This window comes from Tachyglossus aculeatus, chromosome X1 (assembly GCF_015852505.1).
Source record: "Tachyglossus aculeatus isolate mTacAcu1 chromosome X1, mTacAcu1.pri, whole genome shotgun sequence".
In the NCBI taxonomy this organism is placed as follows: Eukaryota; Metazoa; Chordata; class Mammalia; order Monotremata; family Tachyglossidae; genus Tachyglossus; species Tachyglossus aculeatus.
Window position 1 is genome coordinate 66,969,528 of NC_052101.1, and position 16,799 is coordinate 66,986,326.

Genomic DNA, 16,799 nt, shown 5'->3' on the forward strand with positions numbered 1-16,799 from the left:
GCAGCGAAGTATGGCCTGAAGAAGGGCAAGAAATGGAAAGGTCAGCGAGAAGTTTGAAATGTTTGCATTGAATAACCCTGTGTGTGTTTGTAGCATGACAAGGGGAGCGTGGGTTTGTGTGAATATATCCATCACCTCTAGGTTTCTGGCTTTCTAATCCCACTGCACCCTCATCTACCCCTTCCTAAACTCCTTGAATTGTCTACACACACACACAGTCTCTCTCTCTCTGTTTCTCTCTCCCTCTCTCTCTCCTTAACTCTAACTCTCCCTATTTCCTTCCTATGAACTCTATTTCAAATCTGCTGCCTTCTGGATTTTACACTCATCAATTTATTTACTGGCACTGCATCCACCAATGCCTTCAATAACCTTCTTCTGCTAAAACGCAGTGGACTCTGTCTGAATCCTCTTTGACCTCTTAGATGTTTTCTAGACTATTGACAGTCCTCTCCTCCTAAAAACACTCTCTTGCCTAGGTGTTGCTGACTAGTTTTTTGGTTCCATTCTCATCTCTGATTGTTCCTTCTCAATTTCCTTTGCTGGTCCTGTTTTCTCTCCTCACTGTAACTGTGACTATTCCACAAGGCTCAGTTCTAGGTTTTCTACTCTCAATAATTAATTATGGTAATAATAATAATAATTTTGGTATTTTTAAGCTCTTACTATGTGTAAAGCACTGTTCTAAGCGCTGGGGAGGATACAAGGTGATCAGGTTGTCCCATGTGGAGTTCACAATCTTAATCCCCATTTTACAGATGAGGTAACTGAGGCACAGAGAAGTTAAGTGACTTGCCTAGTCACACAACTGACAAGCAGCAGAGCTGGGATTTGAACCTTTAAGTGCATACTATGTGCCAAGGTCTGGGGTAGATACAAGATAATCAAGTTGGACATAGCCCCTGTCCTGCATGGGGTTCATAGTCTAAGTAGGAAGGAGTGGGTTTTGATCTCCATTTAACAGATGAGAAACTGAGGCACAGAGTTCATTCAGTCAGTTGCTGTTATTGAGTGCCTACTGTGTGCAGAGCATGGTACTAAGCGCTTGGGAGAGCACAATACAACAATAAACAGACACATTCCCTTCCCACAATGACCTTACAATCTGGGGAGCGGGGAGAGGGAGGCATATATTAATATAAATAAATACATTTCAGATACGTACATAAGTGCTCTCCTTTGTAGATTATGAGTTCTGTGTGGGGCGGGGACTATGTCTGATCTGATTAACTTATATCTATCCAAATACTTATATATTGGGCATATATTAAGCACTTAAATACCATAATTATTATTGAATTCTCCTGATCACCTCCCAGCTGGATTGCTGCATCAACTTTTTCTCATTCGTCTCCAGGATTCAAGCCTCTCCCTTATCATGCGTTCAGGTGCCTGGCTCATCATTTGAAAGTATTGATAATAATGATGGCATTTGTTAAGCACTTACTGTGTGCGAAGCACTGTTCTCAGTACCATTTGGAAGGCACCACTTTCCCCATCAAAACCTTCCAGTGGTTCCCCCTTTCTTTTTGCAGAAAAGAAAACCCCTCACCACTGTATTCATGGGTTTCCTCTAACTTTGTCACCCCCTCCCTACCTGTCCATTCACTTGTCCGGCTACATCCCAGTTCTCGGTCTTCTCTCCTTCCAAGCTCACCTTTCAACTGGCTTTTGTCTCTCTGTCATGGGACCATCTACCTGCTCATTTTCTGTAACTTTGTATTGATCTCTGTCTCCTCCTCCTTCATTCAAGTATGATTGAATGAATGAATGTATCCCTTCAAAACTCTCATTAAATGTCATCTTCTACAAAATCCTTACTGGCTAATCCTCCATCTTTCTGCTCATTCCACCCAATCAGCACACAGCATTCTGAAATCTACTTCTTATTCAATTTCTTACTTACGATAATAAAATAAATACTTTGAATCATCTCTTTAATCTGTTGTATCTCTGTTGTTTCATTTATTTCTGCGTATGTCCCCCATTAGGTGCTAATTGAGTTCTCTGAGGGTCGGGGGTGTTTCTTATTTCTGTCATCTATTCCTCAAGGAACAGTTGTAAAATGGAAAAGCTTCATTCATGTGAACTTTTAAAGATGGTTTACTGTGCAAAAACTGATAACACATAGATGATCTATTGTACATTAAAAGTGAATCACGCTTAAGGTACTGCAGGAAACACAAGGTGAATAACGTATAAAGGAAGACTACTTTTTTTAAAAAAACCTAGCCTTCTACATCCTTCTATATGAATCAAAATAATATTTCTGTGCTGTTTTTAAAATGTCTGTGTCATCAGTAGAGCCACAGCAGTTGGGGGGGGGCAAAAATCCTACAAAACATATATAAAGCTGTGTGTGAAATCTCCCTTGCATAGATGCTTCTGCATTAGGTGGCGGCAAGAAGTTTGTGATTTTAATATGTTGGCCCTGAGAAAAGAAATAGAATTTGTTTTACTCCTCTTACTGTGAGGGAGTAACCCTTCTGGCTTTGTTGTAAGTGTGGTTTGTAATCATTGTATGCATCCCAGATGGCTCATGAAAACCCTTTGAAATGCCATCTGCCAGGAGTGTGTCCAGCCTGGCAGCCTGTCATTCTGTTACAAGAAAAGAGGAGGCAGGGCTTCTATCCCCATTGCTGCCTTATATTGCTTCTTTGAATGAGACCTCGGTAGCATTTGCTATAATGGAAGGCCCGAAAGTAGGTTCCACGGGAGATAGCAGAGTAAACATCTGAGGACTAGTCTCTGTGCAAGATGGCCACATAGAAAGGTTTTATCTGAGGAATAAACCCTAAAATTTTAGGAGATGAAGATTTAAACCCTATCTGTGTTTGTTGAAAATAATTCCAAGGAGGGGGAAAACATTCTCTCTGGCATTTTTATTTTGCATTAATAAATGCAGTTCTTAAAGTCTCAGCCCTTCTTACGGCATTTTCTGTGGCACATAACCAATTGAATGAAGTTAAGGGAAGATTAAAAATACATCCAGAATAAGTCAGAATAATGATAAATGGAGAATTTTGACAAAACCAACTATGTCTATTCCTTGTATTTTCAGAATTACCAAAAAGAGAGAAAATGAGCAGGGTGCTCTGACAGATTTTTTTGAAATGGGAAACAATGAAATAATTATTAACAGCCCTTCTGAACCATTTTTTGCGGGTAGCTCTAAGGAATACATAAAGATACAGTCCTTGCTTTCCCAAAGCTTACATCCCAAATAAAGACAGACTGCATTGAAGGTTATGATAGGGCAATCTCTCTGATACTGAGATAACGAATGTTAAAAAAAGGTTCTAGCATTTTGTTAATTCCTGGTTTTTTATTATTACTATATTGACTATTATTGTTATTATTAGTTAACCTTAGCAAATCATGCAGCCGATTTTTGTATTTTATTAAGTGATATTTGGGCATCAATGAGGAGGGAGAAGTGTTCCTGAAAATGAGGAAAATAACGAGGAACTAACGGATGTGAAGAGTGGTGGCACCAATGTGAATCAAGAACCATGACTACTAAATGAGGCTTTTTTCATTTTAAATAAGGAGCTGGAGAGGAAGATGCACATTCCTGTTCTTCATTTGGAACTGTGACATGGATAAATTGTAATGAAACATATTTTATCTCAAATTAGGAAGAATCATTTCCAAGGGCATGTCTCCTTGCAAACTGGTTGATAACTTTAAATTCATGAGTGCTGCTTATTCCTTTGGATAAGTATAGAAAAGAATAGTTTTCCTGACGATATGTTCAGTCTTTATTTGTCTCTTCATAGATGAATTTCCTCTGCTCATTGAGGACAAAGCACTTCCATGCTATGTACGGTAACTTCCCTACTTCAGATCTTGTTCAATAGCCTCTTGAGCACTGTCAGATGTTTCACACAGGCTGTGGGTTTCCTTTGACTGCCCTGGAGGGACTGTCACAATAAAATGAAGCAAATATATCTTCCAAGACTTTGTGTGATTATCTAACTGTGAAAGCAGCCGTGAAAACTTCATCTTACTGACCAGGAAATCCTTTGCATAGGTATATTTTGACTCTCCCATTTACTCATTGATGGTGTCCTCTGCATTTGTATTTCCACTTTAGGCACAACCCGTCCTCCCCGAGAAGGAGAAGTGCCTGGTGTGGACTACAATTTTCTCACGGTGAAAGAGTTCCTGGATCATGAGCAGAGTGGAACTCTTCTAGAAGTTGGAACTTATGAAGGTCTGATCAGTGGTTTGAAAATCACTTGCCTGTTCCCCTGTGGGATTTCCAGTTTCTTGATTGATTTATATGTTCTCTTCCTTTCATGTGTTGGGGAATAATATTTCTGACCGTCCATAGTTCACCTTTATTCCGAAGGGATCACGGTCCTTTTACTTGGAATCCCATCTCATTTTATGTGATTCTGAAGATCGTTCACTTGGCTGCAGGTTACAGGATTTTGTGGAGTTGAGAGTGGGATGACAATGAGAAAAGGACAGTGTATTTGGCGGGTGGAGAAGGGGAAACAGTGAGTGAGATTTAGTTTTGTACAATTGACTGGAAAAACATTTCTGTACTTTTCAATTGAAATGTCCCTTCTTATTCTACCACTGAGGGTGTGTAATCATCAGGCTTGCACATTTGTACGATATGTCCAACTCATGTAGAGCAGGCCTACAGATTCAATTTGTGTAGATTCAACTAAAATCTACACAAATTGAGAAGCAGTGTGGCCTAGTGGAAAGACCATGAACCTGGGAGTCAGAGGATCTGGATTCTAATCCCAGTTCCAGGACCCTGGGCAAGTCATTTAATTTCTCTGTCTCAGCTCATCTGTAAAGTGGGTATTAAGACTGTATGCACATGTGGGACATGGACTGTGTCCAATCTGACTATCTTATATCCACCCCAGCACTTAGAACAGTACCTGGTACATAGTAAGCACTTAACAAATACCATTATTTTTTAATTTAAAAAATATTCAATAGTGCTCCTTTTTGCCTGCTGTCCCATGAAAAAGTGTATTGATGGTGAGCAGTTGGCACACCTCCTATTCCTGGAAGATTGGATTGTGTGCAAACCATACATTACAACTAGGAGACTTGAAGATGCAACCACATAAAATTTGGCTTGGGGTGAATCCCTCGAAGACCAAATGACAATCATAATTAAGGATCCATCAGTGATATTTACTGAGTGCTTCCTGTGTGCAGAGCACTGTATGAAAGTGCTTGGGGAAATAAAATTCAATAGAATTGAAAGCCACAACCCTTGCCTACAAGGAGTTTACAGTCTACTCATGTGGAAGATGAAGAATGCAAAGAAGTAGAAAGCTACGTCTACCATAGCCAGGAAATAAACAAGGTAAGCACTTAATGATTGTGGTATGTAAGTGCTTACTATGTTCCAGGCACTGTACTAAGCACTGGGGTGGATACAAGCAAATCAGGTTGGACACAGTCGCTGTCCCACGTGGGGCTCACGGTCTCAATCCCCATTTTAAAAGATGACAGAATTGAAGCACAGAGAAGTGACAATTCTTGCCCAAGGTCATATAGCATACAAGTGGTGAAGACGGGATTAGAACCCATACCTTCTTACTCCCAGGCACATGCTGTATCCACTACGCCTTCCTGCATCCCCAGTTTTTAACAGTGCATGCGGCAGGAGGAGGAAGGCATTGTATATCAATCAGTCATCGTGTATCTGTTTGCACTAAGTTCTCAAGAGACTGTGACAAAGTTGATAGACCCATTACCTGACTACAAGTATTTTATAATCCAGAAGGCTTCAGTTTCAGTAGACTCAGATTTTGGGGCAAAGAACTATCTACAAAGAAGACAAGAAAACTCCATTGCTTTCTTAATGTTGCATCAATTAGAATGGTGTCAAACAGTGAGCACAGAGGAAGACAAGGTGATTGTAATCCAAAGAGTAATGGAAATATGTGAGCAATGTCTCATTTTGAGAACACATTCCAAAGATAATAGAAAGCATACAGATTCAAAAACACGTCAAAAGCCATATGCAAATGAGAGATGACAGGTGGGCCATGCAGCTCCCAAATGGGACAACATTCATTCATTCATTCAGTCGTATTTATTGGGCACTTACTGTGTGCAGAGCTCTGTATTAAGCGCTTGGAAAAGTACATTACAACAATAAACAGTGACATTCCCTGCCCACAGTGAGCACACAGTCTAGAGTGGGAGAGACAGACATCAATACAAATTAAATAAAATTACAGATATGTACATAAGTGTTTTGGGGCTAGAGAGAGGAAGAACAAAAGGATAAATAAAATTACAGATATGTACATAAGTGTTTTGGGGCTGGGAGGGGGGATGTCTGAAATGTTTTTGTAGAAAAATGATCCAGGCAGCAGAGTGAAGTATGGACTGGAGTGGGGAGAGACAGGAGGCTGATGCAGTAATCCAGGCGGGATAGGATGAGTGATTGTATTAACAACAGGTGGGCTTTCAGCCCAAGAACCCAAATTGGGTGTAGAAAATATTTGATGAGATGAATGCAGCAGGCCTGAGACAATAAAATAATATATTGTTGATTTCTGTTGATGGACAAATGAACGGGGATGAGCTGGATTAAAAGATAAATAGATGAACTGTAACACTGTACGTTGATGTTAAACAGCAGTGATACAATTACAAAAGTCAGCCGAGTTCGTTAATCCTATGTACTTGTAAGCTAAGTACTTTTATATGAGTAATGGTGTGTTATATCAGGATCAAGAAGTGGAGAACCTTGCTGGACTTGGAGCTGTGGGGCTGGCTCTCCAATTGCTCTATATACTGAGCCAACTGTACTCCTGAATGCTGAAGACGAAATTGGAGACTTATCACAGTGGTAGTTGAACTAAGAGGAGGATCATCCTACACTGTTGTGCGGGATTGGCTTCAGACATTTGGCCACCCTGAGACAGTGCAAAATTCACCGCCCCACTCACTCCACGTGACATCATCACATTGCTCTCAGCATAGAGCGTGTGACATTACATGGAGGTCTGCCGAACTCTGAACCTAGAGTGTTTTTCTAGAGAGATCCTGGACCCCTTACAACAGAGCCTTTCATCGCCTTCAGAAGTCACAAAGGCTCCAGTTTCAACTTGGATAGAGGGAGCTATCCCCTGCCGGACAACTCGGCTGCAACCTGTTCCTTTCTGCTCGTTTCGTCACTGGTTGGGGAACCCAGGGCTGGTGCAGCGGCAGAATAGGATCTGACTATAGACCTAAGTTTTAAATAAAGAAAATAAAAAGACACCGCCAGAAACATTTAGAGGGTTGTGGGAGGTAAGTGCATGTGTTTCTGGCTGCCGGTACCATGGCTTTAGCCCAACCACTTGGAGAGAGCTGCGCATTCCTTTGGGCTAATAATAGGCAGACAATCATGGCCAGGTGTTGGGGCAGAGAGGATCTCGTAACTGGTGAAGACAGCACCAAATGAATTGGAGGGGCCTTTTAGTATGGGTACCATCTTGAATGTTTAAACAGTGGCCATCTTGGGACACTTCATATGACTAGATAGCTTAAAATGGATAGTTATGATTCAGGGGATCTGCCCCCCCCACCTTAAAACATTGACGGTGGGATCCTTTAAGGCTCACCTTTGACTGGGGCAGTGGGAGGGGACTTCAAATGCTCACAGCCATGATGGTCATTGCAGTGGTGATGCAGCAGAGTGGGGAGAAGAGAGGACAAGGAGGAGGCCATTAGGTCCTGGAAGTATCCACCCCAGTGCTTAGTACAGTGCCTGGCACACAATAAGCACTTAACAAATAACACAATTATTATTATTATTATTTTTCGATATGGTCAGGGAGGTAGCAGCCAATAAGATGCAGCTTCAGCTAAAGTGGTAGATACAGTCAGAGGGGCATAGCGCGGTGGCAGCAGTGTTGGTGAAACTGGGACCTGTTTCCCTATCATTATATACTGCAAATAATCAAAATACAAGGAATGCCTGTTGACAAATAAGGCTTAAAGGTTCTTTAAGTTCTCCAAGTTTTCCATGTCTTGTATTCTGCAGTCTTTTCTGCCTAATTCACACTTTAGATAAGCCACAGGACCTAGGTTCTAATTCCAGCTCTGCCACTTGTCTGCAGTGTGAGTTTGGGCAAGTCACTTCTCTGTGCCTCAGTTTCTTTAACTTTAAAATGGGGTTTCAATACTGGTTCCCTCTCCTACTTGACTGTGAGTCCCACGTGGGATACGGACTGTGTCCTATTTGATTAATTTGTATCTACCCCAGTGCTTAGAACAGTACTTGACTCATAATAAGAGCTTAACAAATATCATTTAAAAAAATAGCATTGATTGCAAACTCTTCAGAAGGGCTTAGAGACTGTCTGAATGAAGGGAAGCACGATGTTGCTTGTGCTACTAATTACAGAATGAAGTTCTAGAGGGGTTCTAATCCCAACTCCACAACTTCAGTCAGTCAATCAATGGTATTTATTGAGTGCTTACTATGTGCAAAGCACAGTTCTAAGCACCTAGGAAGGTACAATGCAATAGAGTTGGTAGACACAGTATCTACCCCCAAGAAGCTTACATTCTAGAGGAAGCATGCTGTACAATGTATGATTAGCTGCCACATGTCTGCTGTGTGATCTTGGGCAAGATGTTTTAAATTCTCTGTGCCTCAGTTACCTAATCTGTGAAATGGGGATTAAGACTGTGAGCCCCATGTGAGACATGCAGCGTGACCAACATCATGATCATACATCTACTCTAGTGCATAGTACACTGCCTGGCACGTAATAAGCATTTAACAAATACCCTTAAACATGAGATCAGCAGGTTTGTAAATGATTGTTGTCATTATCGCTGCCTTCCAATTTGGTTCGACTCCTCTCTTCCTGAGTTGATGAGATTAAATGACTCCAGTTGAAAATGTTAGTAATATTCTCAAGCCCTGAACATGAACTGGATATATATGTGTGTATGTGGGTGTGTGTGTGTGTGTGGGTGTGTGTTTGTGGGCTCTCCCTTTTTCCTAATTATGGCACTAAGCTAATTTCTCAGCACCGGTGCTTGAAAAAGATGAGCTGAACTGTCGCTCTGTTGCCTCCCTTTTGATTTGTTCCCTTTTGATATTTTCAGTTAGAAAGATGAGATGAGTTGCTTTCTAATTTAGCTGTTGGGAATTTTTGGGGATGAGTTCACAGGGGATGAGCTGTTCTCTAGTTCTAAACATGACTGGTTTACAAATGACAGAGAGAGAGGGAGACTGATTAACAGCTACTGCCTTTCAAAGGTCTTGTCTCAGCAAGAAAGGGTAATGGTAATATAACATTGCTGATTTGCCTTACTGGGTGGCTTATCTGTGCATATTATAAGCAGGTGTGTTGCTGTTCAAGAGTAGTATTGTTTTCCTCTCAGAAATCACCAAGGACCAGGATGCATGATAGGGATAGGTAGAAGTAGGAAAAATCAGAAAGGCTGCCATGAGATTTGGAGTCATGAACCACGACCACCTCATTGATATACTGGATCTCTTTGGAGAAACTAGGGGATAAGGAATGGAACACCCCATATGAGTGACAGAGCATTCAGTTGAGACTGAAAGATAAGGTGAAGCTCCTTGTATGCTTACAAAAGTTTGGGTGGGTGTGGGTGTGAGACAGAGATGGACCACCTGCGTGGAACAGCCTTACAGGCTGGGTGAATGTATATTGTAGTTATTAATCATCCAGAGTATTTGTTAGGTCCTGTACCAAACAGGTTAAGCATATAATTCTTAGTTATGTATGCAAGCATTTAAGTAATTAAGTAAACAAGCGTTGATCAAATGCATAATTATTCAGAGAGAATACTGTTTGCGTCTCTGTGAAGGGAGAGATTGGGTCATGATCGTTCCAGAGAGCCTTGCACTATGGACTTACTATGGGAAAGATGTTTTCCAGTTTCTGTGATGGTCTTGTGTCCCCTGTGTAATAGCATCTGTGCCTGATTTATTTATAGTAACATCCGTCTCCCCTTCTAGACTGTCCCCTACTACAACACAGCCCGCACATGTCACTCATCTAATGCTAACCTTCTCACTGTACCTCGATCTTGTCTATCTTGCAGCCGACCTCTTGCCCATGTCCTGCCTCTGGCTTGGAACATCCTCCATTCTCATATCTAACAGAAAAATACTCCCCCCCCCGCCCCCTTTAAAACCTTACTGAAGGCACAGCACTTCCAAGAGGCCTTCCCTGACTAAGCCCTGCTTTCTTCTCCCACTCCTTTCTGTGTCACCCTGACTTGCTCCTTTTATTCATCCCCAGCTCCCAGACCCACAACACTTATGTAAATATCTGTAATTTATTCATTTATATTAATGCCTGTCTCCCCATTCTAGACTCTAAGTTCATTGTGTGCAGAGAATGTGTCTGTTTAATCAATCAATCAATCAATCGTATTTATTGAGCACTTACTGTGTGCAGAGCACTGTACTAAGCGCTTGGAAAGTACAAGTTGGCAACATATAGAGACAGTCCCTACCCAACAGTGGGCTCACAGTCTAGAAGCTGGAGACAGAGAACAAAACCAAACATATTAACAAAATAAAATAAATAGAATAGATATGTACAAGTAAAATAAATAAATAGAGTAATAAATATGTACAAACATATATACATATATACAGGTGCTGTGGGGAAGGGAAGAAGGTAAGATGGGGGGGATGGAGAGGGGGGTGAGGGGGAGAGGGAGGAGGGGGCTCAGTCTGGGAAGGCCTCCTGGAGGAGGTGAGCTCTCAGTAGGGCCTTGAAGGGAGGAAGAGAGCTAGCTTGGCGGATGGGCAGAGGGAGGGCATTCCAGGCCAGGGGGATGATGTGGGCCGGGGGTCGACGGCGGGACAGGCGAGAACGAGGCACGGTGAGGAGATTAGCGGCACAGGAGCGGAGGGTGTGGGCTGGGCTGTAGAAGGAGAGAAGAGAAGTGAGGTAGGAGGGGGCGAGGTGATGGAGAGCCTTGAAGCTGAGGGTGAGGAGTTTCTGCCTGATGCGCAGATTGATTGGTAGCCACTGGAGATTTTTGAGGAATTTTTAATGTTATAATGTTTTAATGTCATATTGTACTCTCCCAAGCACTTAGTAGAGTGCTCTGCACACAGTAAGCACTCAGTATATATGATTTACTAACTGACTATAAGCCAGGTGTGGGCAGGGAACATGTCTACCACCCCTATTTTATTTTACTCTCCCAAGTGCTTAGTACAGTGCTCTGTACACAATAAGCACTCAGAAAATTCAATTGATTGCTGTTTGGGCAGCATGACAGAGTTGGGAAAGATTGGGCATGGTTTCCCATGATTCTTCGATTAGGGCAGCTGCTTCTCCACTCCCCTCCATCTGCTTTTATATTGTCCCCATGGGGCAATTTTTGGAAAATAATAATAATAATAATAATAATGGTATTTGTTAAGCACTTACTATGTGCCAAGCACTGTTCTAAGTGCTGAATAATAGTGATGGTATTTGTTAAGCACTTACTATGTGCCAAGCACTGTTCTAAGCACTGTGAGGGATACAAGGTAATCAGGTTGCCCCACATGGGGCTCACAGTCTTCATCCCCATTTTACAGATGAGGTAACTGAGGCTCAGAGAAGTTGACTTGCCCAAAGTCACACAGCTGACAAGTGGCGGGGCTGGGATTAGAACTCATGACCTCTGACTCCTAGGCCCGTGCTCTTTCTACTGAGCCACGATGGCAAGAGGCTTGCCATTATATCTAGATAACTTGCAATCAGTCTTGTCTACAAGAGTTAGGCATAAGCTTGGTTCTGGCAGGTTGAATGGAAAGAAATAGAGATTCTAATGTTTCTAAACTTCTAGCTCCAGCTACCTCAAGGAGAGAACAAGCTTTTTGTGTGAAAGCCAAGGAGTAAATATGCTCATTTTTATAAAGTGGTGATTGAAGGAGGATTGATAGTTCTACCAGTATTTTGCCATGACAAATTCAGAATGACCAGATGATCATACAAATCTTCCCTTATTTATTTTAATATCTGTCTACCCCATAGGTTGTAAACTCTTTTTTTTTTTTTTTGGTGTTTAAGTACTTACTGTATGCCAGACATTGTATTAAGTGCTGGGCTAGATACAAGCTAATCAGGTTGAACAACAGTCCATGTCCCACAGGGGGCTCACAGTATCAATCATCATTTTACAGGTAAGGTAGCTGAGGCACAGAAAAGTTAGGTGAAAGCAGGGATCAAACCATATTTTGTGTCCTCTCCTGAGTGCTTAATATAGTGGTCTGCACAGTCATTGCTCAATAAGTACCATTGAATGATTGATTAAATTCTAAAATGAAGAAAAAATTGGGGGTGGCATGTAACGTAAAAGTGTATTCTTAGTTCAGGATCCTGACAAGGAGCACAATACCTCAGCCCAGTGGATAGCGCACAGGCCTGGGAATCAGATGACCTGGGTTCTAATCCTGGCTGCTCCACTTGTCTGCTGCTGTGTGATCTTGGAAAAGTCAGTTAACTTCTCCGTGCCTTCGTTACCTCATCTATAAAATATGGATTAAATAGTGAGCCCCATGTGGGACATGGCCTGTGTCCAACTTGATTAACTTGATTAACTCAAGTGCCTAGTACAGTGCCTGTCGAAGAGTAAGCACTAAACAAATACCATGAATAAAAGTATCTATGGAAAGCTTTTTTATTTCTGATATGTCTCAAATAACGGAAGAGGCATTCAGCGTCATTCATTGATAATCTTAAAATCTCACCAACCATCCAAGAGAAATCCAGAGAGGGTAGAAAACAAGCAGCATTTCTGATTTTATTAAAGGCTCTCTGGGTAAATTCAGTGAATAGAATAGAGAAACCCAGCCCTTCCCTTTCTGCTAATCAGAAAATGAATTCCACCCCTGAAATGTTCTTCGGCTGTTCTTAGGTTAGTGATTCTGTTTTGAAAAACTCTTTGAGTTCTTACTACCTGGTGCCAGTTAAACTGTCTTCATCTTAATGATGATAATAATAGTAATAATTGTGGTATTTGGTAAGCCCTTACTATGTGCCAAGTACTGTACTAAGTGCTGGGCTAGCGCCAAGATAATTAGGTCCTACGTGGGGCTCACCGTCTAAGTAAGAGGAAGAAGTACTGAATCCCCATTTTTCAGATGAGAAGTAAAGTGACTTGCCCCAGGTCACACAGACAGTAAGTGGCAGAGCTGGGATTAGAACCCAGGTCTTCTGACTCCCAGGCTCATGCTCTTTCCACTAGGCCATGCTGCTTGTTTTTGAAGATCAGTAACTGACATTTAAAATGTAGACTCTGGAAGCTGTCCTTGTAAGCATTAGTTGAGAACGTCAAGCCTATGTCTTCTTATCCAAATGCTACAACTATATTATCTTTAAATACTGCACTATTAATGTTAAGCTCTTTATATTAATTTTTGTTCATCATCATTATCATCATCATCAATCGTATTTATTGAGCGCTTACTGTGTGCAGAGCATTGTACTAAGCGCTTGGGAAGTACAAGTTGGCAACACATAGAGACAGTCCCTACCCAACAGTGGGCTCACAGTCTAAAACTTCATAGAAGTTGTTTCTCATTAGTACTCATCAGATAATCATGAATCATGTATTTGGAACATATGAAAGACTCCATTTTCATTGTAGCTCGCTTGTTTATTTCCTGATTTTCCTGGCTTGATTTTTTTGGACAGGACAACAGTTTTTCTCATCTCAAGAAATTGCTAATTTTCATTAAATCCATCACTTGTGTTCTAGCAGCAATTTCAGCTGTCCCCGGGAATGAGTAACCTATTCATTCAGTCATGTATAGAATAATGTCCTATATTTAACCCATTTTTAATTAAAACTATTCAATTAAGATAAAATATAGACATACCTCAAGGTATTAAAACCTATAGTGGATATCTTCGCTAGGACACATGCTCCTATATCATCAAAAATATGTAAATATATAGATGAGATTTTCAAAGGAGTGGGGTTTTCATTTCAGGTTGCTGCTTGGTTCAATTAAACTATCTGGATTCAAAGTTAGGAGGTGTTTAATAAGAGGTTAGTTTGACATTGTGCACCTCCCCCTTCTCCTGGAAACACTATCTAACCTTGGTTTGACTGGCACAGCGCTCTCCTACATCTCCTCTTACCTCTGACTGATCCTTCTCAATCTCTTTTTGTTTCACCTTGTCTCCCGTATTTAACTGTGAGTTTCCTTCAAGGCTTTGTTCTAGGTGCCCTTCTCTTTTCCACTTATATTCACTCCTTTAAAGAGCTCATCCACTCCCACAACATATAGACTGTGTAGCCAACTCCCAAATTAACCTCACTGGCCCCGACCCCTCTCCTCAGTTAAAAGTATTCACTGAGCACTTACTACTACTAATGATAATTATGGTATTTGTTAAGAACTTACTATGTGCCAGGCACTGTACTAAGTGCTGGGGTGGATATAAGCAAATCGGGTTGGACACAGTCTGTCCCACAGAGGGCTCGCAGTCCTGATTCCCATTTTACAGATGAGGTAACTGAGGCAGTGAAGTGACTTGCTCAAAGTCACACAACAAATAAGTGCCCCGGATTAGAATCCTTGACCTCTGACTCCCAGGCCTGTGTTCTATACATTATGCCATACTGCTTCTCTGCACACGTACCATGTGCAGAGCACTGTACTAAGCGCTTGGGAAAGTACAGTATAACAGAGTTGGTAGACATGTTCCCTTCCCACAAGGAGCTTACAGCCTAAATGGGGAGACAGGCATTAAAATAATAAATTACGGATATGAACATAAGAGAAATAATGCGCCCTAGTGGATAGAGCCCAGGCCTGGGAGTCAAAAGGACCTTATTCTAATCCTGGCTCTGCCATTTGTCTGCTGTGTGACCTTGGGCAAGGCACTTAACTTCTCTGTGCCTCAGTTACCTCATCTGTAAAATGAAGATTAGGAATGTGGTACATGAACTGTGTCCAACCTGACTACCTTGTTTCTAACCCAGTGCTTAGAACAGTGCCTGGCACATCGTCAGCACTTAACAAATACCGTTGAAAAAAAGTGCAGTGGGATTTAGGGTGGGATGAATAAAGGGTACAGATCCAATTGCATAGGTGACAAAGAATGCAGTGGGAGTTGGGGACATGAGGGCTCCGTTGGGGAAGGCCTCTTGAAGGAGATGTCATTTTAATAGGGCTTTGAAGGTGGGGAGAGTGGAAGCTGCGTGGCTAGAGAAGCAGCGTGGCTCAGTGGAAAGAGCACAGGCTTTGGAGTCAGAGGTCATGAGTTCAAGTCTCAGCTCTGCCACTTGTCAGCTGTGTGACTTTGGGCAAGTCAATTAACTTCTCTGGGCCTCAGTTACCTCATCTGTAAAATGGGGATTAAGACTGTGGGCCCCCCGTGGGACAACCTGATCACCTTGTAACCTCCCCTGTGCTTAGAACAGTGCTTGGCACATAGGAAGCGCTTAACGCATACCAACATTATTATTATTATCTGTCATATATGAAGGAGGAGAGAGTTCCTGGACAGAGAGAAGGTGTAGGCAAGGGGTAAGTAGTGAGGTAGAGGAGATCGAGATACAGCGAGTAGGTTAGAGAAGTGAATTGGATTATAGAGTAGGAAACCGGGAAGTTGTGGTAGGAGGGGAAAGCTTTATGAGTGATTTAAAGCTGATTGTAAGGAGTTTCAGTTTGATGCCGAGGTGGATGGGCAATCACTGACATTCTTGAGGAGTGGAGAGATGTGGACTGAATAGTTTTTTATAAAACTGATCAAGGCAGTGGAGTGAAGTATGGACTGGAGTAGGGAGAGAGAAAGGAGGCAGGAAGATCAGCAAGGAGGCTGATGCAGTAGTCAAGCCGGGATAGGATAAGTGCTTGGATCAGCATGGTAGCAGGGTGGGTGGAACTGCAAGGATTTGGTGACAGTGAATGAGAGATGAGTCACAGTAAGTGCTCAATAAATACGATTGATGATGCAGAGTATATATGTATATATATATATATATGCTTGTACATATTTATTACTCTATTTTACTTGTACATATCTATTCTATTTATTTTATTTTGTTAGTATGTTTGGTTTTGTTCTCTGTCTCCCCCTTTTAGACTGTGAGCCCACTGTTGGGTAGGGACTGTCTCTATGTGTTGCCAACTTGGACTTCCCAAGCACTTAGTACAGTGCTCTGCACACAGTAAGCGCTCAATAAATACGATTGATGATACGATTGATGATGAGTCGAGGATAATGCCAAGGTTACTGTCTTGTGAGGCAAGAGTATAGTGGTGCTGTCTACGTGAAGGGAAAGACAGGAAGAGACAGGATTTGGGTAGGAAGATCAGTTTTGTTTTGGACATGTTAAGTTTTAGGAGTCAGAGGATCATCTAATTAGAGATGTCTGAAGGCAGGAGGAAATGTGAGACTGCAGAAAAGGAGAGAGGTCAGGGCTGGAGAGGTAGATTTGGAAATCATCTGCATAGAGATGGTAGTTGAAGCTATGGGAGCAAATAAGTTCTCCAAGGGAGTGAGTGTAGATGCAGAATAGAAGGGGATCCAGAACTGTTAGAGGGTGAGGCAGAGGAGGAGCCTACGAAACAGACTGAGAAGGAAGAGCCAGAGAGTTAATAGGAGAGCCGGGGTAGGACAGTGACAGTGAAGCCATAGTTAGATAAGGTGTCCAAGAGTAGGGAATGGTGTTGATGGCAGCTGACTGGTCTGGATGATTAGTATGGAGTAGGGGTAGTTAGATTTGGCAAGAAGGTCAGTATGACCTTAGAGAGGGCAGTTTCCATGGAGTGAAGTGAGCAGAAGCCAGTTTGAAAAGGTTCAAGGAGAGGA

The 16,799-nt window shown here is 41.9% G+C and overlaps 1 protein-coding gene across 5 annotated transcripts in view; it reads left to right on the plus strand.

Annotated features, from left to right (window-relative positions):
* Positions 1-16,799, plus strand: part of MAGI1 (membrane associated guanylate kinase, WW and PDZ domain containing 1) — a 627,930-nt gene that overhangs the window by 479,464 nt on the left and 131,667 nt on the right. For all 5 annotated transcript variants that reach the window (XM_038772794.1, XM_038772795.1, XM_038772796.1 and 2 more), the window contains exon 3: positions 4,097-4,216. In XM_038772794.1, coding sequence (XP_038628722.1) covers positions 4,097-4,216 — 120 coding nt within the window. The remainder of the gene's footprint in view (positions 1-4,096; positions 4,217-16,799) is intronic.